We start from the raw sequence: 22,330 nt of genomic DNA on the forward strand, positions 1-22,330 counted from the left end.
AAAGAAAAAGAAAAAGAAAAAGAAAAAGAAAAAGAAAAAGAAAAAGAGAAAGAAAAAGAAAAAAGAAAAAGAAAAAGAGAAAAAGAGAAAGAAAGAAAAAGAAAAAGAGAAAAAGAGAAAGAAAGAGAAAGAAAAAGGAAAAAGAGCAACTGTCTTAAGACTTGTGATAAAATCAGGAGAGCTGGCAACACAGACCAAGCAACTGAAATTCTTCATCTGTACAGAACTTTCACAAAGCCATTAAGGACAGACCAACAGAATGGTGGCTTGAAGTCCTTTACTCCTCTGAGTGTCACTTTCCTTAGAGCTGCTTCTTTGTGGGACCATTGCTTATTTGAAAAAACACTATTGGATAGGGCTGCTTTTATTTAGATCAATCAACAGTGACTAAGACTGTGTAAGAACTAATAAAGAATAAAATTTGCCAGGAAAAAGATGGCAAATGTTATTTCAGCCATGCTTTCTTTCTCCTTGCTACTTGGGAGAATGTGGTTTCCAGTTTCTAAAAATTAGAGCACAGGTCATAGATTTACAGCCTAGATTTAGCTATATAGCTAGTACTAAAATAAATGTTTTTCAGGCCTCAGTGATCTTTTCCTGTTTGTTACTTAAAAGAAGTCCTATGGTTAAATTTAACTTCTTGATTCCATGTATTAAACAGGGCTTAAATAGAGTGAGCTCCCTGCCATTGTCATTGTCCTACCCCCATGTCACCTGCTGCAGTTGCATTCATTCTCTACCCTCATTTTAGATTGGATTATATTCATCATTATATAGATCTATAAAATATATAATTTTATATAAATATATATATAACCAGCTTTTTCTTTTATTAGCACCTTGATTTGAGTAGAATATTCAAGTATCTGCACATCCAAACAGTAACTAGAGCTTGAAACTTATCCAAGATGATGCCTTAACCTAAGACAAGAACTGATGGCAAGAACAGATGGTTCAAGCAAAACCTACCCAAAGGGAGGTTCTTGTGCCATGTGTTATGGCTGTTTATTAGATCTCCTAAAGGGTGGTGTAGCACTGAGATAAGACAGGCACTCAGTAGACAGGATACGTGATGTGCAATCAAATGGATTGATTTGTCTAGCGAATCTAATAAGTGGATCTTGTCAATGCTGAGCAGGGAAAAATTTTCCTCAGCCTTCATTCATTATCTCATCCTCATTAAAAGAATGCCTTCTCACTAGAAAATCAGGAAGGACTCCAGTCCTCTCTGCAGAAGACTACAATGCATAAATATTGGTTTTATTTGGTTGGCTTGTTTTCAAACAGCAGCACTGCTAGCGGTTGCATTTCCGATCACTAATTTATGTTCTTTGCTCTTGTTCATTCTCTGATTATCCCTGATTATCATCAATGTCCCTGTCTCTATTACAATACAAAAATGTCTTTTGCTCTTCAATTCCTCTTCTACCACCCATTAATTATATGCCAAATTTCTGTATCTGGTGACACAACCCAACCTGCCATGACTCAGTCATTTTTTCTGCTCCTCTGTGCATCCATTCCACTACTTTTCCCTATACAATGGAATAACAGTACAGCATCTGGGAACTTTGTGGTACTGAGCCCCTCCAAATTCATTCCCTAGTCTTGAGAAAAAAGAAAAAAAACCTATTTTGCTATCCCTGAATTCCATACCTATAATTCACATAAAATATTTGATGCTTAAACATTTTTTTTCCTCTTCTCCTTTCTCTTTTTGCTCATTTGGGAGAGAAAAATGTGTTCATCATGTACACATCATATCTCCTTTCACCCTACAGCTTCTAGTCACTGACTGGCCCATCATTTGCTTTATCCTGTTCCATAAACCACTAATGGCTCGATGGTCTCCCTCCAATGTGTACCTGCTCTTCTTTCTCCTTGCTGGCTGGCTGTTCTCTGTCAGCATTCCAGCAGGGCACCTACATCCGATTTTGAAAAACTTTCTATCCCTCCCTCTGTAATTCCTGCTGGCCCATTTGCCTTCTTTCAGTCAATAGCCAACAGGTAACTTCTGCACTAATTTTATCTTCTTTTCTGTTTTTTAATCTCATTTTTGCATTCTCTGCTGAAAATACCTTTTCTGAGGCCTCATTCAGTCTACCTCAACTCAGTGCTGGCGTAATTCTTTCTTGACACATTTTCTTCCCTTGGCTTCTGCTGTTTGCTGAGCTTGTGACTCACCTGCTAGCTCTTGGCCTTATCTTTGTATCATCTCTGAACACTCCTTTTGTCCCTGGTCTGCAGGAGTTTCATATGGCTGTGTCCTTGGTTACCCTCATCTATCTTATTTCTGTGTGGCGTCATGTGCTGTGACCTTTTATATTAGCAGTTAAAGACCCCTGCCAATTCACACCTGCATTCTTCTGTTATCTATTATTATCCATCCATTCTCAATGTAGAGAGAGGAGCTATATTCCTTTTGTATAGCTTGAAGGTAAAACCAAAATATTTATCCCTATTTAACCTTTTTCTCTTTTTCATTCCCTACCGTTATTAAAATACTGACTCACAATATGCAAGGATCAGGTACTTTTTATCTGTATGTATCATCCATTTGAATAAGTGCAATACTATTTTATTTGAGGTTATTTAACTGTCTGCTTCTCGTTAGATGACTGATGAAAGTATGGTTATGAGTGGCCTTTGCCAGATGAGAATGACCGAAGTTATGAAAAGATATTAGCATAAATCATGGCAAAGGCATCTGAAAGCATAAGAGATTTGAAGATGAAATAAGCTGCTAATTTCCCTGGGAGAGTAATTTTAGATGAAAGATGTCTGAAGCTACATTGTGTATTACTTATTGTCACAAGAAGTTGCTGAAATCCATGAAAAACAGCAGGCCTCTCTGATTTGTAAGATATGGGTTCCTCATTTCCTTGAGATGTTTATATATGGAGAATATGGATATGGACAGATAAAGAGAAAAAAAGTCTGGGGCACACACACACAAAATACATGTTTAAGACTGTGGTAGCATACATTTATTACACAGAAGCAGTTCACTCTGTGACTGTGTCACAATCTGTAAGATTACACACCTGTTATATGTATGTGATATTCCTCTTTCAGTATCTTTTGGAAATAAGGTACTTTAAATTGCATGTGTGCTGAGGGCAAGCCTGGAAGATTCACTTCAACATCACCCATAAAATGCGGAAACTCCCAGTCCTGTTAAAAAAGAAAAATAAGAGCATAAAAGTAAGCTTTCATGGTATATTTTTGCCTTTAAAATGGCTTAAATTAATAAAGGAGAAATATTCTATATTTAAACCTCTCATTATTGGATTTTCTTACTTTAAGTTTGACTGACCCACTTGAAATAGAATGCCTTATTTATATTAGATATTACAATATAATTTTTACCTCAGCTCCAGGTAATTATGTTTTTAAAAGTCCACTTCAGAATGACAAAACTGAACCAACCCTATCAGCTGATAGTACAAAACAGTCTATGGATAAGAATATCTATTTAAAACCTGACAATACTACAAATACCTATATAAAAACCTTGCTATGCTACTTACAATTTTAGTTACTTGTAATTTGGCAAACATTTTACAGGTACAAAATTGGCAAAGAAGGCCTGAGCCTTTCAAACATTACATATATTTGTATTCTACTTGTTCAACTTGCAGGGTATTTTCTGTATTTTGCCTTCAAACATTTAAATAAACAATCACTGCAAGTGCAGGCCCTTCAGCATTGTCTGCCTGAATCAACCCAAACACAGTTTTCTCCACTGCCATATTTCAGCTGACAAGGTAATGTTGGAAATGTGGAAGCTCTTACCTAGCAATATGCATATTTTGGTAGTGTGTGGTAACCCAGCTGGGGAAGAGCTGCATTTAAAGGAATTTTTCACTTGGTTATCTGCACCCACCTTCAGTCACTTGAAAATGGGTATGATAGCATGGCTCATTAGAGCCCAAACTGAAAGCCTAGCAATAGTGCTAGAATCAGTATGATTACTGCCAGTGTCATTACTCTGTGCACTGCAGATTGTTGGTGATCTCCTGTTACAAACACACTGCCCCTGTTCCCATGCACACCTGGATTTGTAGCCAATAAGCTAGTGCAACAAGCACCTGAATTACTGAAAATAAAGGAATCCGAAATGCAAAGAACTCTGTGAGTGACCTGTGATTCCTTCACAGGAAAACCATTCCAGCACAGACACCTCCCCATGAGAACCAATTCCATGATTTAATTTTCAGTTTTGTAAGGAATGGTAAGCTTCCTTTTTTTTTTTTTTTTTAATGTAAAAAAATAAATATTCAATGCTAAGAATCATCTACCAAATTGGGAGGAACTGTTGACTCCCTCAAAGGCAGAGAGGTGCTGCAGAGAGACCTTGGCAAATCAGAGGGCTGGGCAATGACCAACTGTATGAAGTTGAACAAAGACAGGTACCAGATTCTGTACGTGGGACAGGGCAACCCTGGATGTACGGACTGGGGAATGAGATGCTGGAAAGCAACGCTGTAGAAAGGGACCTGGGGGTCCTGGTTGATGGGAAGTTGAATTTGAATCAGCAGTGCCCTGGCAGTCAGGAGGGCCACCTGTGTCCTGGGGGGCATCAGGCACAGCATCGCCAGCCGGGCAAGGGAGGGGATTGTCCCGCTCTGCTCTGCACTGGGACAGCCTCACCTCAAGTGCTGGGGGCAGTTTTGGGAGCCACAATATAAGAAGGATATAAAGCTATTAGAGAGTGTCCAAAGGAGGGCAACCCAGATGGTGAAGGGCCTTGAGGGGAAGCCATGTGAGGAGGGACTGTGGTCATTTGGTCTGTTCAGCCTGGAGAAAAGACTGAGGGGAGACCTCATGACACTCTGCAAATTCCTCATGAGGGGAAGAGGAGGGGCAGACTGATATTCTGCTCTGTGGTGACCAGTGACAGGACCGGAGGGTCACAGCCTGAAGCTGTGTCAGGGGAGAATTATGTTGTATATGTCAAAAGGTTTCTCACCCAGAGGGTGGTTGGGCACTGGCACAGGCTCTCCAGGGAAGTGGTCACAGCACCAGCCTGACAGAGTTCAAGAAGTGTTTGGACAATGCTGTCAGGCACATGGTGTGACTCTTGGGGTTGTCCTGTGCAGAGCCAGCAGTAGGGCTTCTGGATCCTTTTCAGCTGAGGATATTCTGTGATTATATGACCTCTGAAAGATTAATCACTACATATAACTTAACTTCCAAGACTTGCTAAGCTCTCCAACATTTTCTACAATGGAAGGGAAATTGAAGAGTTTTATGATCTGGGAATAGCACAGCCGAATCACGAACAGCTGATTTGTGCTAACTATTTGTGATACTGAGTTAAATGGATTAACAGGAACACAAGCCAGGAGAAAATCTGACACTTTTTGCCTGGTTCTTAATGTTTACAGCAATGCAGAAAGTGCCAATTTACAAATGTAGAAGATAAGAGAAATAAGGATGCTCTCTTTTAACCTTATCACTAATGCAACACATGCACTCCTGGTATACCTGCCCAGCTGCACAGTCCCTTAGCCTGCATCTGTAGACATCCCCTTGCAGGTGGTAGGCATTCAAAAAATACCCAGACATAAAAATTTTATGCATGCACACTTTCATTTCACAGTTTCTAATATACATCTCTGGACTGGTGTTTCTGGTTAACACATACATACTCTCACTCAGGAATAAATACGAAGAAATACATTACATATTCCTGAAAATAAACGAATGGAGAACTGTGAACTCTGCATTAGTTATAAGTAAACATGGGTCTATAAATCTGGCCTCCTGCTCCTGCCTTGCCCCAAGGCTCCTACTGTGCCTTTTGCTGATCTACAGATAAAATTCCACCATGCAGAATTTTGTACTGGACTGTGTCTTTGCATCTGAGTGTTTTATTAAAAAGGCTTTTTTCTCATCTGGATGAGTATTACCTGATAATAACATTTTCTACATATATGCCCCATAGTGTATGAAGCACGCCTGAATTGTATCATGACCTTTACTACCCTGAAGCACTGTAATATGGCGTGGCCATAACTAGAGAGATGGGCACAGGCTGGTGCTGGAGAGCTCACAGCTGTAAACAACTCACTGGTTTTCAGCTAAAGAAATGCAGATCTGGGCTGGGCAAAACTACTTTTAGGGGTAACAAGGAGAGCAAAGAAGTATCTAACACGAGGCACTATCTATAAAACCTTATCTGTAACATGAAGCTTCAGATCAAGGAGGAAACGGCAAGGTCTAAACGTGCGTTATCAAACATAAAGATAGCCCCAAGCAGCTCCTAGCATAAATAAAAATAAACCATCCTGATGAACATCATATCCTTCCCAGCAAAGGACTCCAGATGCCAATGACATGCCATAATGCTCCCACTGAACCCCATAGACTGAAACTGCCCATTTCAGGACCCGCAGGAACAGAGGGAGGGTGGATGAAACATCAGGAAAAGCAATAGAAACTAAGAAGTGTGTGTATAAGAATTTAGACATTATTACTATTATTATTATTATTATTATTACTGCTACTACTACTACTACTGAAACATCTTTCTGCACAAAAGTATTCTTTTCTGTAATGATTCGGTCTCAACTGATAATGATTTTTGGGTTATACTGTTTAAATTTAACACTAAAAATAAAATCTTGGCTTTATATATAAGGGTCCTTCCTCACCCATAAATAACATTTTGAATACAACACCTTTATCAGAATGTTTATACAGTCTGTTCTTTAAGAACAGTCCCATGATATTACAGAAATAAAATAATAAAAAAACCACCCCCAACAAATAATAAAATGTATTTTAAAGCAATTTTAAGAAAAGGAAACTAAAATAATGAGTTAAACCTACTGACTTCCATGGAAGTCACCACAGCTGCAGCAGTTAGGAAAATGAAGCTTTAAGTTAGGGATTAAACAGTCTTTGGAGCTTCATTTGACTCACAGCTTTGGTAAGTGTGAGTAGTGTCACAGAGAGACATTATCACCTGCAGAAACATAGCTGTAGTATTATTACTGTGCCGAAGAAAAGTAGATTATTATTACCTTTTCAGACTAATGCCAATATCAGGCTGTCAAATACAAACCCAACAAAGTGGCCATTTTACTGTCTAGATTCTAAGAAAATATTGTCCAAAATATTTTGACTCTGTTATTTTAATTTTTTTCCTTACTGACAGGGAAAAGACAACTTAATTTCAGCAATATCCAGAAAACCATTTTCCTAAGAAATTCAAGATGCCTTGTAGGTATATTCCATCTCACTTTACAGCTACACTCACAGTGCAAATGTACAAGCCCATAAATCCCACTTCCCACTCTGGAACATAGGTCAGGCCTGCATCATGTTTTTCCCTGCATGATATTTTCTCTCTGTGGCCTCTGATATCAGTCTGTGCTCACCACTGGGACATGAGTGCCATGTGCAATATTCTTAAAGTTCTCAGCTTATAATTATGCAAAGTTCACTTCATCAGCTTTAGTTCTTATTGCTGAAGTGCCTGTACTGTGCCATTTCTGGGATCTCATTAGGAACAGGGCCCAAAATACCAAATTTGGAATGCATTGCAGAATTTGAAAAATAAAGCCATACAACCATACTGTTAGCTCATACATGTACCTTTCATACTGCACGAACAGATTTTTTTTCTCCTTTAAATCCATCAGCATCAGATTTCTAATATTCATCCACTTCAGTGGTTTCCAACCTGGGGGGGATGGGACTGTGGCATACATCTACTCAGTGTGTGCACACGAAGCCAACCCAGAACCAGCAGGCTTAAACCAGCTGCACAGAGGTCTCTAACCTCAGCAGAAAGTTTTGTGGCATGTGCAAATCAAATAAGGTTATTGCTTCATTTCACTCCAGTCATTGAGGAAAGGGCAGCCAGAGGAAGAATTTAAGATCACTGAGGGGCTCATCCTGGTGCTTCAACGGGCAGACAGCACCTCTGATTTCCATCAGCCACCTCATTAAACGCAGAATCACAGAAAAAACCTGAGAAGACCATGGTATTTTGATTATCTTCCCTTTGGTTCTAGCTACCCAGATCAAACAAATGCACATACTCTCTGCTGCAATGCCAGGTGTTAGTTTAAGACCCTATGGTGCAGCTGGCAGCACCAGTTTGGTACCTCTTTAAGTAAAGACATTTTTAGCAATGGTAACCAAGCATCAAAGCCAGACTTTCTGATATGATCTGGCCCTTTTCTGCCATCATCTGAGGAAAAGAGAAGGCATATCCTGGGCAGCCCTGCCCTGACCTCAGGCCAGGACACACAGCTGTTCAGGGGTGTATTGGCAATGCCCAGTGCCCTGGCTGGATGCAGGATTGCTCCTTGGTGTTTTTTGTTGCAGGTTCTGAGCCATGTCTCCAGAGCCCAGAGGATGAGGAGCAGGTGCCAGCAGGATTAAGTCGGGATCATTAGCTGTCTGGGAGGGGGATGCTAGCCCTCAGCAAACCACACCCCATGCTTCATGCACACACAACCCCGCATCCCTCAGCCACAAGCCTCTTTCCACCCAGGGAAAACTGCCACAGAGAAGGTGGAACCACAAATAGAAAACACTAGCAATTAATGGTGAACAAATATGCCATGGTTTTATCTCTCTTCCTGTTTGAATATAGCTCTTGGTGTGTTTATACACACCAAATATGAAATAACACTAAGAATAATATAAATACTGTTCAGATATAATAGGAAAAGAGGAATAATTCACACTGAATATTCTGCTGTAAGTAGTGATGACGTATACTATATTTAATGCTATGAACACATTTGTACTTTAAATGTCTCAAAATAATAAATGAAAACAGGGCAGGAACTGAGAAAATGCATATATGAATGTGTATATGTGTTACAGAAACTGCCTATAGCATTTTTTATTTATTTATTTATTAAAAACTTTTTGAGGTGAAGAGTGTTTTCAGGTATCTTTGCATCTTGGAACATGACAGACAGATATCTAGGAGAAATCTCAGGAGAGGCAATGCTTTTGTATTTTTGCAAGTGTTTGAATTAAGAAATGAACAGCTGGGATTCCTCTGTGGTTTTTTCTAATTTCATTGCAGTGCTGCAACTTGCAGTGATCTCTACAGCTGAGATCTCTGCAGCTGTGAGCTGCTAAAATTCAAATATATTTATAATACTTCATTCAAACATAGGTAAGAAAGGAAGTCAGCAGCCATGACTAGAACCCACTTTCATGCCTGTGAGATCAAACTTACTGCTCAGCTTCTGTTCTTTGACAAATAGAGGAAGAAAGTTTGATAGGCATTGCTGGTTTTAGCCCTTGTTAAACAAAAACTTACATCTACTCTTAGCGTTACCACCTGTATACTTGAATGGCTTCAGTGGGGCTACTTAGCTCCCACAGTGAAAGATGACATGTTATTCTTCAGAAGATCTCCTCCTTCATGTTAGTACTATCAGTGCTAATCGATTCATAGCTTTCAAGTCCAGAAAATTTTATTTGATCTGGTCATCTGTTTTTGCTTCACCTGTCTGGATTGTTACTGACAATAATGATAACAAAACCCCATCAGGAACTGTGGCACCAAGTCCCTTACTGAAGACACTGCTTCACCTTTTATCACTTAGTCTTGATTTAAAGAATTCAAAATATGGAAAAATCACTGTAGTGGTGGAATAACTGCTTTGGTTGAGATCCAAGCTGCTGAGACAGAAGACTGAAGACAACTTCCAGGACCAGACACAGGTATAGAAAGGCTATCCCTGCACTATATGGCAATGTAAGGCATGAACATACAACCCTACTATTGTTCTCCATCATCTTCGTGCTCTTCCCTCCTCAGTCTTCACTTAGCTTCTTCAGGCTCCTGGCCTTTCTCTAGAAAGACCACTACAAGTCTTTCTCTTTTTCTCTCTTATTTGAGAAAATGATAACGAGACAGCAATAAGTCCCTTTATGAGACTTAAAGCAGCAATGCATGCTTGGCCTTGAATGACCTCTTCCATTAAAAAATCATTACAGAATCCTTCAGTCCATTATCCATTTCTACTTATTTAAAGGCAACAATTCCCAGGCCACATAGGACCCAAACAAGCCCTTTGCACTCTGCACTTTGAATCTACACATTAATGCATTTTGAGCACAAAGCAGTGTATGCACGTCCTCAAAACAGTACCCCTTGTTACTGAACTGTCTGAATTGGTATTTAGCCTTTCCACAAGAAGCTCCAAGTAATCTCAGTATTTCAGTCCACCTAAAATAAGGAATGCTTGCATTTCACTGAAAGTCCCATATCTATGCCTGTTTCCATGAGATGGCACCTCCCTCTCTCCCCCCTGTGACTATGGCTTGGGTATCATCATCAATTCACTCCCCAGAACCGTGTAGTGCCTTGATATAGCAGATCTGTTTTGCATAACATGTCACAGATATGAAAATTCCTACCAAACCTCACAGCTAAAATGGTTATCAAGGCTCTCATCATTTGCTCTTCAGTTATGTTGACACTTTTCCTCTGGCCTTCATGGGTTCAGTTGTTCTCCACTGATACAGAAATGCTGCTGCAAAGACCATTCTCCTAGTCTATTTTTTTGACCATGACATCTTCTCTTTCATACAATAAATTACAGGCCACTTCCTTTCATTCAAATTCTTTTAGATTTTTCAATGCCCTATGTACAGACTGTCTATATGACAGCTGCTCCTTCAATCAGTCTGTAAGTTCAGGCCATATTTTTTTTCCCTATTTAGAGATTATTTTTTCCCCTGAGCAGTTCTCTATCAGCTGCAGAGCTTTATCCTGTCTCATTCTTCTCTATAATTCTCTTTTGCTATGACAAAACATTAGGATGTCATGCATTAGGTATCCTGGATTACCTGTCATCCTGACCAATAAAGTTGCTATTGCTTGTACCCGCCTGTCTAACCAGTTATAACTCTTGGATTTTCTTTAGCAATGAAATTCTCTAGGACTGGAGTTGTATTTTGGTTGTCTTTGAGCATCATCTAGCACAACACTGCCCTAGTCCTTATTGATCATTGCTAGTTCCTTGATAGGACAAATATCGCTAGTCATGCGAAGAGTTAATGGCTATCCATTCATTTTCTTACATTAGGAATAAATTGCATTTAAAAACAAGCCTGTGCACAAGGAAGGACGGACACTAGAAGGTCTCAAATCTTGAAATATGTAGTGACCAGGAACAGCAGTGGTCACCATTTCGTCTTGAGGGCAAGGACTGTTCTGTCCTACAGCTACCCTCTAAGTTTTAAGTACTTATTAGTGTCCAACAGGAGCAAGGTGAAACCACTTTATCCATTCCCGAGGAGTGGCAGGCACCATAAAGCACAGCCTCTGTGCACTTAATCCCAGGATGTCCTAGGAGCAAGTCCACCAGTTTTTCCACCAGGTAAATGTGAGATTTCATACATCTAAGATGACATGCTGAGGTTCCTTTTCATTGTAAATCACGCTCACCTGTTGAATAGCTATTCACAACTGCTGAAAATGCTGATTAAAAAAAGATACTCAAAAGTAAATGTTCTTTGATTTTCTCTAAGTTTCTCCAATTTTTGTAAGATTTTACTCTTTTTTTAGTGTCTTAGTCATGTCTGATCTCAGTTGAGATGAACAGGTAATTCATCTGGATTAGAAACACCAGTGAAAACTTTTCCAGTTAATTCTTGGGTCTGTTAAGCTGATAAATAAAGTGGTAATGTTACAATATTGTGTATCTCTAAAAGACAACACCAACTGTGTCTTGCTCTCTACTTGAAACTTCCCAAAACCACCAGTGAGTTGTAATGGTTTTTCTAACTACCTCAGTGACACACTTTATGAAAGCAATTTCTGTGGTGAATAGGATAAATGAACGTTCACTAATAATACACAATACTTATATTTACAGATATCCTGAGACTACAGCCTGCTGTCAAGGGAAATCATGATGGAAAAGTCAATCTTTCTGGTACCCTAGAAAACCAAATATCTGACTACGATGTGGAGAATAATAATAAATTTAAAATATATTGCTGTATAATCATCTTCAACAGTATCAGAACATTACAGAAGTACATGCAATGAAACACATACCAGTGCATTGTGAGAAATATACCCACATTGCAGCTGAAGAGTAAAATGGTATCTGGAGCATTTCAGGATTTGTAAACACTGCTAATACCATTTGTACCTATTTGAGAACAGCAAGCTCTATTTAGAGTTCCAAAGTCATTTTGCATTAAGACAACTGTCTCCAGGTAACTTCAGCTGTATTAAAATGTATATTGTTCCTTCTCTTTTCAAATATCCACATACATGAATTTCCTTGTTGCCTGATATTCAAATTTTTATGGTGTTTTTTAGTATTGCTTAAACCTGAGAAGAAACATTTGCTGTAAAATACCTGAGCAGGTATTTCCTCACTGTAAGCTCTGCAACACAATAAAAATGGTGTTATAGAAATAAAGAGCATCTGGAGCAAGGGAATTACTGTATGTTGTTCACTGTAGGTGGAAAGTAAATCAGCTGCATCAACATTAGAAACGGATGACTGAGGAGCCACTCTGCTGTGGACAAAATTCCTTCAGATTATATGTGCTCTAAAGAGTTTTACCATCACCTGTTCTGAGGCCCCAAAATTTGGGTCTGGTTCCAAAGAGAACTATAAACTCGCCCTTGGGTATTTAGTATGATCTGAAGTGGCAGATTTCAACCAATGGTCTCAGTTTGAAACTTTCATCCAACTTGTTTTGGTTTAGGTATAACTAAACCAAATAGCTTGTGCAGGGTTCAGCTTGCTGTGATTAAGGTAGTGAAACAATAATATTACATTTCCATTGAAGAACAAAACAGCATTACGTGCTACATTTGACTAATATTGAAAAACAATAGAGCCTAGGAATATGACTGAAAGTAAAAACACTGAATGCATATGGAACAGAGAGAAATGTCTCATGAATTTAAATGTGGGGTTTGCAAATAAGTCAATGCAAATTCCCTTTTCCTTAAAAACAATGTAATAACTCTTTCCAAAATTATTCTCCTCTTCATAACTTGTGCTAATTAATATATCAGTTTTAATATACAAAGAAAGATAAAGGAAACTGTGTGCAAATGTTGTAGGAAGAAAAGCTGACTTTACAAAACATGGACATCTGTACTTAACTTTTTGTTTTGGGGACAAGAGTAATATGGAATATACTTGGTCTTCCCAGCTCCCTCTTGTTTTTTTAAATTGAAGTTCAAATAATTTTCTGTGTCCTGAGTTTTAGCCTTCTAATAGGACCACCACCAGCAGCATACTGTCTGCAAACAGAACTTCATTTCCTGAAGGCAACTTATCCCATTCCTGAACCCCACCTCCACGCTACCCCTCCACCTCCAGTTTTATCCTCAAAAGCTGTGGTGTGGCCATTAGGCACATCTGTTCCCGGAGCTGAGAAAAATGAGAAAACAGTAAGTCTCCCTATGTAAATACAGGTCTACTAGTTTTACTATTTTTGTAAAAATAAGAGCAACACAAAACTAGTGTGCTGCTGGGATTACTATACTGTATCTTTCATAGAGTGCACAGCATTACATTAGTCACTCACTGCAGTTCACTGAGATGAAATATCCTCTTATTAGAGAGACTGTATGTCACTTAATAGTTGCAGAATTATTTGCTTAAGCTCTCCTCTTTCCTATCTGCTCTCCCCTCTCTAAAAATCCATTCATTTTCTTATCCCTTGAGGAAGTGATGCTAGTACTCTCTGTATGTTATACATACATAAATTACATCCCTTAGAGAATGAACAATATCATAACCCAAAAGTATAGTCTTCAATGTGAATAAAAATTAGGGAAGATAACTCTTTTCTACATCCTCTCTGATACCCAGTGCAAAACCTCACTTCCTGAGCCTGAGAGAGGCAAAATGCAATTTCAGCTTTTTATACTGGAGCAATAGAGCTTGCCTTTGCCAAGCACATGCAGAAAACATGAACTTCATCCTAAAAGGTTTTCAGTGTTTAGAAACCTCCTGGGAGAGCTTGTCAAAAACACAGTGAACCAAGTTCTAATTGCACAAACTCACCCTGGTCTTGGCAAACACAACTGTTTGGTCTGAATTTCAACTGTTCCCATCAAAATCCTTGGGAGCAGAGAAAATGTTATTAAGGTGTCTTTTTGAATCTCAAAGACAAAAATCAAAGCCTGGTAGTATGCAATGAATTACAGTGTTCTCCTAGTGACATTTGAATCTAAATATAGCAACTATGCTGACCATAAGGTAAGACTGAATTGAAATTAAAAAAAAAAAAAAAGACAGATGAGACAGGGTGAGACAGGGTGGACAAGCTCAAAAGATTTGGAAATTCAGTCTAGATAAGAAACCATATATACAGCTCTTGGCAGAAGGTTATCCAAACTAACAGATGCTTCTGAAGGATGTCCTCCTGCAACCCTTCTATTTAGTCTTTACTTTTGATCTTCAAGAAATTCCTTTTGCCCCTTGCTGCTGATGCTACTTTTGGAAGACAACTTGCTAATTTCCATTCAGAGAGAATTTTCTTTGAGGAAAATCATAAGTGCCCCATGAGCCACTCTTTTTGGAAGGGAAGATGATCTTTTACACCATCTGTTGCTTCAGAAATTTTGCTTTCTTTCACCTACCCACATAACCTTGTATCTCTCTAACCTTTGCCACGAACAATAGCACTTATGTGCTTTTCCCTTTACTGTCTTTTCTCCCACAACTTCCTCTGTAACATCTACAAGCGACAGACTTAATTCAGAAGTACATATTTTTAATTTTAGGAACTTTCCTGACAAAAATTTTGGGAAATGATATGTTGCCTGTTCCCAGAGACACTTTTACAAGGGCAGTAAGCAGACACAGTATCTCGCCTGGAGATAAGTGCGTGGCTTCCAAACTTAGAAGTGTAACTCCAAAACTTTTAATTACTGCCATCCATGAATCAGGGGAGCTACATTACAGCAGCTGAGTGATTACTCTGTCAGTCTGATTAACAGGCCAGGTGGGGTTTTAAAGCAAGGTTCTGCTTGTGTATATGCATGCAGATAAGAGGTAGATATTTGTGTTTTCTGGAGGAGTTTCAGTTTAACTAGTCAAAGCCATATAATGGACACAGTTACTGAAACTTTCTGAACAGGAAAGTATAGAAATCAAGCATTATTTTCAATAGTTTAAAGAAATGCTAAATCAATTTTCTCATCAGAGGAGCTGCTTTAGAGCAATTCACCAAGTCAAGATAATGAATGAGCTTTCTTTCACAGCATTCCTCAAGGAGGAATTATCCCAAATGATATGGTTACTTAATGTGAACATTTATAAAGGGACAGTCATTATGCGAATTATGTATTTTACATAATTTATTTCAACTTTCAGTCTATAGCAGCGCTTTTATCTTTCTTTCATTCAGCGATAAAAAAGGCATCAATTATAATTCTCCTAACATGTCTAAAGAACAAATGTCTGCTGTTGAAGTTGCTGCGCTCATTCAAACATATAATTATTCATCAGAAGGTCCTGGGCAATCTACATTCACCAAAATAATGAATAGATAAAAATTGCACACTTAAATGTAGCAGTTTAGGTATATGAGAAATGCACTACAAAACATCTTCAGAGATGTCCTGGTCTGTAGCAGTGCTACCTACTGTGTGTTGACATGGCTGGGTACTTCAGCTGTTAATTATGCAGATGCACTTAGAGCCCAGAGAACAATAGACTTGCTGCCATGTTTTTAAAAGAAAACACAGACCATGCTTTGATGATGTCTCCCCAGACACAGTACATTTTTACTGAGGTTTATCTAGCTTGCATGTACAAAGCACGGTTTCAAGATATGCAAGTATGAAAGAAATATGAGCAAACCAGATCATAACAAGTATTATTGCAATTTCAAAGAATCTATAATCAGAGTTGGAGAGTTATAATGCAGGGAAACAATTTAGAACCCCATGATAGGTTATTACAGGAATGTCCTATTTAGAAATTAAAGACTACTGGGCTGTTTGTCTGCATCAGCATGCCTGACAGCAGAGGTTGGCCAAATAGTGTGATCTGCCCAAAATGAAATTTCACTAGATTCTGCAAGCAAAATTTCAAAAGCTGAGTTGGTAATAAAATAACATTTCTCATGTACTATAGTGGAGACCCGCTAGACCCTGCAGATGCTGAAAAGAGCTGAAAGCTCCAGCTCATTGTCTTTCTACTTCAAATCTCATTCACAAAAGACAGACTTCCCTGATCTAGGATACAAAAACCATTGACCAGAAAATAATTTTTTTTAAGTTTTTGCTCAAGTGAGCCATAGAAGATTAGAAGCTCCTGAGGAATATAGCATAGGGGGATACAGGATGATCAAGGAAACAAAATTAATTTTAACATTTCCCTGTCTCCTTGTATTCTTGACCAATATAAAGATTGATCAAAGTATTGAGTACTCCTTAACAATCACTTAGAATGACCATGCCTTCTGTTAGAAACTCAGAATAAGAACTTAAGGAAACAGTATTAGTAATTAAATGCTCCTTCCTAAAATATTCCTGAATTTTCTCCCTCTCATTCCCAATTCTCTTCTGAGTTTTCCTGCATGCAGTCAGCTGACAAACTTTTTGCTTTAAATGCTGAGTCAAAATACAAGGAAAATATCTCTCATTTAACTCTTGTAGCAACCATTTAAGAAGCAAGCACTACTACTTCCTTCTGATAAACATACTATTCCAGTCTACATTGCCTCATACCTAACTCTAAATACTTAATTGTTTCCTGTGAACTCCTACCAGATACATGGAAACCCTTATGCTAATAAAGAGAGTGAAGCCCCATGAAACACATTCTTTGACAGAAAAGAGAGTTATTAGGGGCTTGCTACTTAATTGGGACTAATGACAACAACATTCTACTTCCCTGGAAAAACACGGAAAGTGTTCACTGATTTTCATGGTATAAGGGCAATTACCAATCATATAACTGATGGCTGCATTTATCTTTTTATGAGTATGATTCTGCACAATGATTTCTACCAGAATTTGTTACCTTTTGGAGCTAAATCACCAAGGAAAACTAAGTGCATGTTCTCATTCTGACTTTAATGTTATAGAACTCTATGATTTAGCCACAAAACACAGTAATAATTTAATTTACTTTTCTTATACAACCTGAAGGCCCATCTAGCCTGTGTGGTTCTGTGTGTGGCTATACAGACACAGTTATTCTATCCCCAATAGAACTTGTAGTTTAGCTATTGGTTTTTAAGATTCTCACAATTTTTCTGAATTTCCAGGAGCAATGTGTATCTTATAAACAAAGACAACCATTAATTGACATAGTAGATAGAATGCATTTGCTGGATAATACTGTCCTGACAGATTGCCTCTCACTGTCCCAGTGAGCAGTACTCACTGAAGCACTCTTTGCAGAAGAAGCATCAGAATTGTGTATATTTGCATTGGGACACACTGTAGAAATTTGTTTACCAGCTCTGTATGGGGAATAAAAACTTCAATTTCCAGATCTTTTGACAGTTCAAAGTTAATTATACCTACAAGCACTGTGTAGAGGAAAAGCGAGATTGTTATGGCTAAAAAAATGAATGCAAAGATTAGGTTGAGAAAGATTGCATGGAAGTGGCTACATAACAACTCTGTTTGGACTCTGAGCATCACCAATATGAACTAGGCATTTTGTCAGCAAATCAACACAGTTGTGTCAAGCTGGGGTCCCTGTCTCAGTGAAGGCTAAAAATGGAGCCAGGATGCTGGAGCACAGTCCTGTAGAGCTGGGAAAAGTCTCACCTCTGCTGATCTGAAATTCAGCAGGTCAAGGGAGCAGAGGCTGTTTTTCCTTCCAGACCCCCCCGCACAGAGCGACAGAGTGAGAAAACTCAGTTCTTAGGCTCAGAAACAGGCATCTTCCCAAAGTGTGCATCACTCAGCATGCCTAAGTGTCCCCCAGCTCCTAGACCTCATCAGGCTCTAGTGAAACTGCCAGTCTCGGAAGAGAGACAGAGCATCCTCCAACCCCTTTTTTTGCAGCTGCTGCTGGCAGGACTCTGAGCTGCTCTCAAACAGGGACTGAGCTGGCCCTGCACAGCAGCCAAGAGACAGAGAGCCAGCTTTCCTCTAATTACCAATCCCAAGTACTCTGTGTGCAGCTGGAGCTAGTCAAGTACAGCTTGAGCTAGGCATCTGGACCTAAGGGAAGATGGAGGCAGAAGGGCACTTGGCTCTGGATCTGAGACTGAGCCTAGCAGGGACTATTTTTTAAAATTAACTTTAATTTTTTTGTCTTTTTTTTAGAATTCTGCACATAGCACAACACAGCAGTAGGTGGAATCAAAGTAAAGATATTTAAACCTTTTTCTGGTTGTACATAGCTAGAGCACAACTTTGTATTATATGCAGTGGAACAGGTTGCCCAGGGAAGTGGTTAAGTCCCCATCCCTGTGATGCCTGAGATGGCCACCTAAAAACAGAGACTAGACAAGAATAAGGGAATAAAGGTAGGTATTTCTTTGAAAGGCCTTCAAAGGTACACCCTGGGGAGTCAAAAGGCTACACCCAAGATGGCCCCTGGGTCACGAGTTCTTCACACTTTTAAAAGTTTGGTTCATTTACATATAAGGGTTAATTGTCCAGTTATAACCTCAGTTCATGATGTAATTACCCCAAGTTTGCCCCCCTTCAGAGGCTTTTAGTTTACACATTTTGGGGCCTGGTGTCCTTGACGTGGAAACCTAGAGAGGTTTGTTATGTCTAACCAGCATGAGAGACCAGCAGCTAACAGGCCACAAGTAAGTTCAGAGTTACACATTAGGCAGTACACAAGCTTTAGTGGTGGACTTGGCTGTGTTAGGTTAATGACTTGATCTTAAGGGTCTTATTCTACCTAAATTATTTTATGATTCTATCATAAACCCTGTCCTCCTCCCTCCCCACCAGCCCTCTTGAAGAAGCTGAGCAGAAGGATTGGCATATCCATGTGCAGCTACACAGCCTGGGCCATGCTGTGAAAGGAAATGACCACAGAGACACAGGTTTGATAGGGAAATTGGAATAGACTACACAAAAGGAGTGGGAAGAGGGGAGAGACTTAAATCAGGGAAAGAGGGTAGGGATGAGAGCAGGAGGCTGGGACTGGCTGGCTAAGGAAAAAGGGACCAAATTAGGGAGAGAGGGAAGGGGGACAAGGAGTGATTTTGGTTTCAACAGCAGCTGCAGGGTAGATGAGTAGGATTCACTAAATGCGGAGCCTAGAAATGAAAGACATGGAGACTGAAAGCTGGAATTGGATATAAGTATGTCACAGAACCAGACATGAGGAGGACCCAGGATGGGGACAAAAAAGGAGACACAGAGAGAGGATTTTGAAGTGACAGGAAGGAAAATTCACTTGGGGATATGATCAGAAAATGTCAGTGCCTCACTGGCTCTGGAATTTGGACTGGTCACCATGACTCTAATTATCACCACTCTGTCGTTAACAAGCAGATGTGAAATCCAGAGGCAAAGTATGTTTCTCCTCTTTCTTATGAACTGTCTCATTGAAAGAAGAACCATACACTGCTGTTAGCAGTGCTAACATGGCAAAACATGCTCACATGGCAAACATCCCTGCAGGGGAGGTAACAGTTCCAGTACCCTGATAAGACACATTGGATTCATATGGCAGGCTTTTGATTTTGAAATTGCTATATTTTTGTAAAAAAAATCAGATTTATGCACACAGAAGGTCCTGCATTAAGGCATCTGCCTGAAGATTTCAATGGTAAAGACTCAAGAACAATGAGATATCAGGCTAAGGTTATCTGTACCTTGTGAGTAGGCATGGTACAGTCCTTTCTTAGTTACTGGATTATACACAGTCTGTTGCAGAAGACATAACCTTTTTTCATTAAAGAGTATCTAACTTATGATTGTGAGGTGGAAATATATAGTGACAGAGACCCCTGTAGTTCTCCTGCATGCTGCATCTGCTGCACAAGCTGGAAGGTGTGTGGGAAGAGGGATGTAAATGCAAGAGACAGCAGCAGATGTGAAAACATTTGCCTCCTGTTACAGAAGTCAATTTTTTTTTTTTTTTTCTGGTGGTATTCCCTCCCCATCCCACCTATGCTTAGATTTGTTCAAGTGGCAAGTGCTTATGGCTGGTATTGAAACCAATGAGAGCTGGGCCTTAATATATCACCACTGTGGAGAAGAGGAAGAGTTGACAAAATATCCATGGGGAGAGCAAGAGTCTTGTAGTGCATGGCACTATCCAGATAGGACTGCACTGTACTCCTTTAAAATCAGCATAAAAAAGTAACCAGACTTTTTATGGAGCTAGATATATGACAGTTATAGGCACCATTCCAAGCAAGCAAAGAAACTGCTTTTAAAATCATTTGAACGCTACAAGAGAAATAGGGCTGTCAATATAATAACAAATAAGATTACATCAAGTAAATATGTGGCTCTGTCTATCACTAATGAAATAATATGCTAGACCCTCCTCCCTCAATTAGGTAACTGCTCAGATAAAAGATGGGTAATAATATGAATTTTCATAATAATGTCCTCAGACATCTCAAATTAGGGGCCCTTTGGCTGGAATTTTTTTGTGCCTCAGTATAAAATGTGGACAATAATGGACAATACTACTCCTGTTGTGAAGGCTATTGTGAAGATAAATATATTAATGCTTAAGAAGCCCCTAGGAAATACAGCGATGAGTGTCACAAAAAAGTCCACAAGGAAATGAACGATTTCATCTTCATATCAAGGTTCTAATCATGTGCAGTAAGTAAGGCCTGAGGCCACAGGCTGCACAGAAAAGGTAAACCAAAATATTGAACAGCTTCTCATTAAGTGAACACCATTCATCCAGGGCAGCAAGTGAGACAGAGATCCTGTGGAAAAATGGAATGTGAATAGATAATTAAAGATTGTATCATAATGCATGCACAAAATAGGGGTGAAAAGTTTATACTGGTGACTTAATTCTGACATCTAATTCCTGAATGCATGACACTGCAGCTTCAGTGGTGTTGCATTTTTAACACCATTTTTTATGTGTCACTGTGTTGCTTAAATTATCATCTGCTCATTTCTGATATTAGGCTTGTTTGTGTGATGCTTTTCTTTCTCTAATCCGCTGTATTTAGAACACATTGTCCAGATATGAAAATCTTTGCAGCCTGACCTTGAGGAATAGTAAAAGTTTGTATAATTTAGATTAGTGCAGTAATTGTTTGGCCCAGATGCCAGAAATATCACCAAGGGTATTTAACATTCATTCAGAAGATGTAGCTGTTGTTTTTCAACTTAAGGTCAGGACAAAAGCACAACTTACAGCCGAAAGAACATGCTGCAGTTCTTGTCTTGGAGGTGGCAGTTGCAGGTGGCTGGGGCACCACCAAGCAGCTGCCTTCAGAAATGTCACCTGGCAAAGTCTGGGCAGCTTTCTCCAGCACACAGTCTGCAAAAACCAGGCCAAATCAAGACCAAAAAATGTACACTCGTACTCCTGACATGGAACAGCAATCCTTTTTGTTTACTCTAACTCTAGCTGTCTGATAAAGCAGATCACTTAATCACTTCTTTTCTGCCACCTATTCCTAAACAGATTGTGTGATATACATGGGATCAGTACTGCTGTTGAGAATTATTTTTTTCTCCACTTTGGGCACATGGTTCTGAAGTGGAATGAAATTTCATTATATGCCCAATGCGTGCTGCGCATTGTATATAGTCAATCCCAAAAACCACCTGAGTGAAACTAAAAGTAAAGAGCCATCCAAGAAGGATTATAGGATTATATCCTTAAATCCATAGTGAGATACATTACAAAGTGGTCTACACTATTTTCTCATTTTCATCTATAGGCAACAGAATGGATTACCTAGCCACAAGTTTCCATCATTTAACTCCGTGTGTGGTACGTGATGCGGGAAACAACATCACAGCAAAGCTCAGTGAGAACTGATGGAGAGTGAAATTGAAGCTGGGTTTATGTGAAAGGAAGAGTTTCAATGTCTCCCTGAAAGATGAAATAAAATCACAGCCAAAATGACCATTACCAGCCAGAACAACTACAGTGCGGTCTTCTGACTTACTGTATCACTAAATTATTGCTGGCAGGGGTGCAAGCCATGAATGCACTGAGAAGTGCAGTGCTCCAGAGGCTTCTACAATATTCGAAAAAGATGGAAACAGAGTTGGCCAGGATAGAAAAAAAGCTTCTTGAAGGTGATGGCCAAATTTGGCTGGCCAAAGCAGAAAAGCAGCCCTGCCAGCATCACTGGAACCATACAAGTACTTGCCCAGGAGTGGGGCACCACCAGCAACTGCCTTTGGTCTGCGCCTCCCCCTGTGCCTCTGGTG

At 39.3% G+C, this 22,330-nt stretch overlaps 1 protein-coding gene across 7 annotated transcripts in view; it reads right to left on the reverse strand.

The window, feature by feature from the left end:
- Positions 1 to 22,330, reverse strand: part of TMEM117 (transmembrane protein 117) — a 193,270-nt gene that overhangs the window by 7,025 nt on the left and 163,915 nt on the right. For 6 of the 7 annotated variants that reach the window (XM_042017929.1, XM_042017928.1, XM_042017931.1 and 3 more), the window contains one exon: positions 3,045 to 3,174. The exons of the other annotated variant lie outside the window; for it this stretch is intronic. In XM_042017929.1, the coding sequence (XP_041873863.1) occupies positions 3,045 to 3,174 (130 nt within the window). The remainder of the gene's footprint in view (positions 1 to 3,044; positions 3,175 to 22,330) is intronic. 7 annotated transcript variants of the gene reach the window in all.

This window comes from Corvus kubaryi, unplaced genomic scaffold (genome assembly GCF_017639235.1).
Source record: "Corvus kubaryi isolate FWS band 111438036 unplaced genomic scaffold, C.kubaryi_AGA036_p1.0 137, whole genome shotgun sequence".
NCBI classification, from domain to species: Eukaryota; Metazoa; Chordata; class Aves; order Passeriformes; family Corvidae; genus Corvus; species Corvus kubaryi.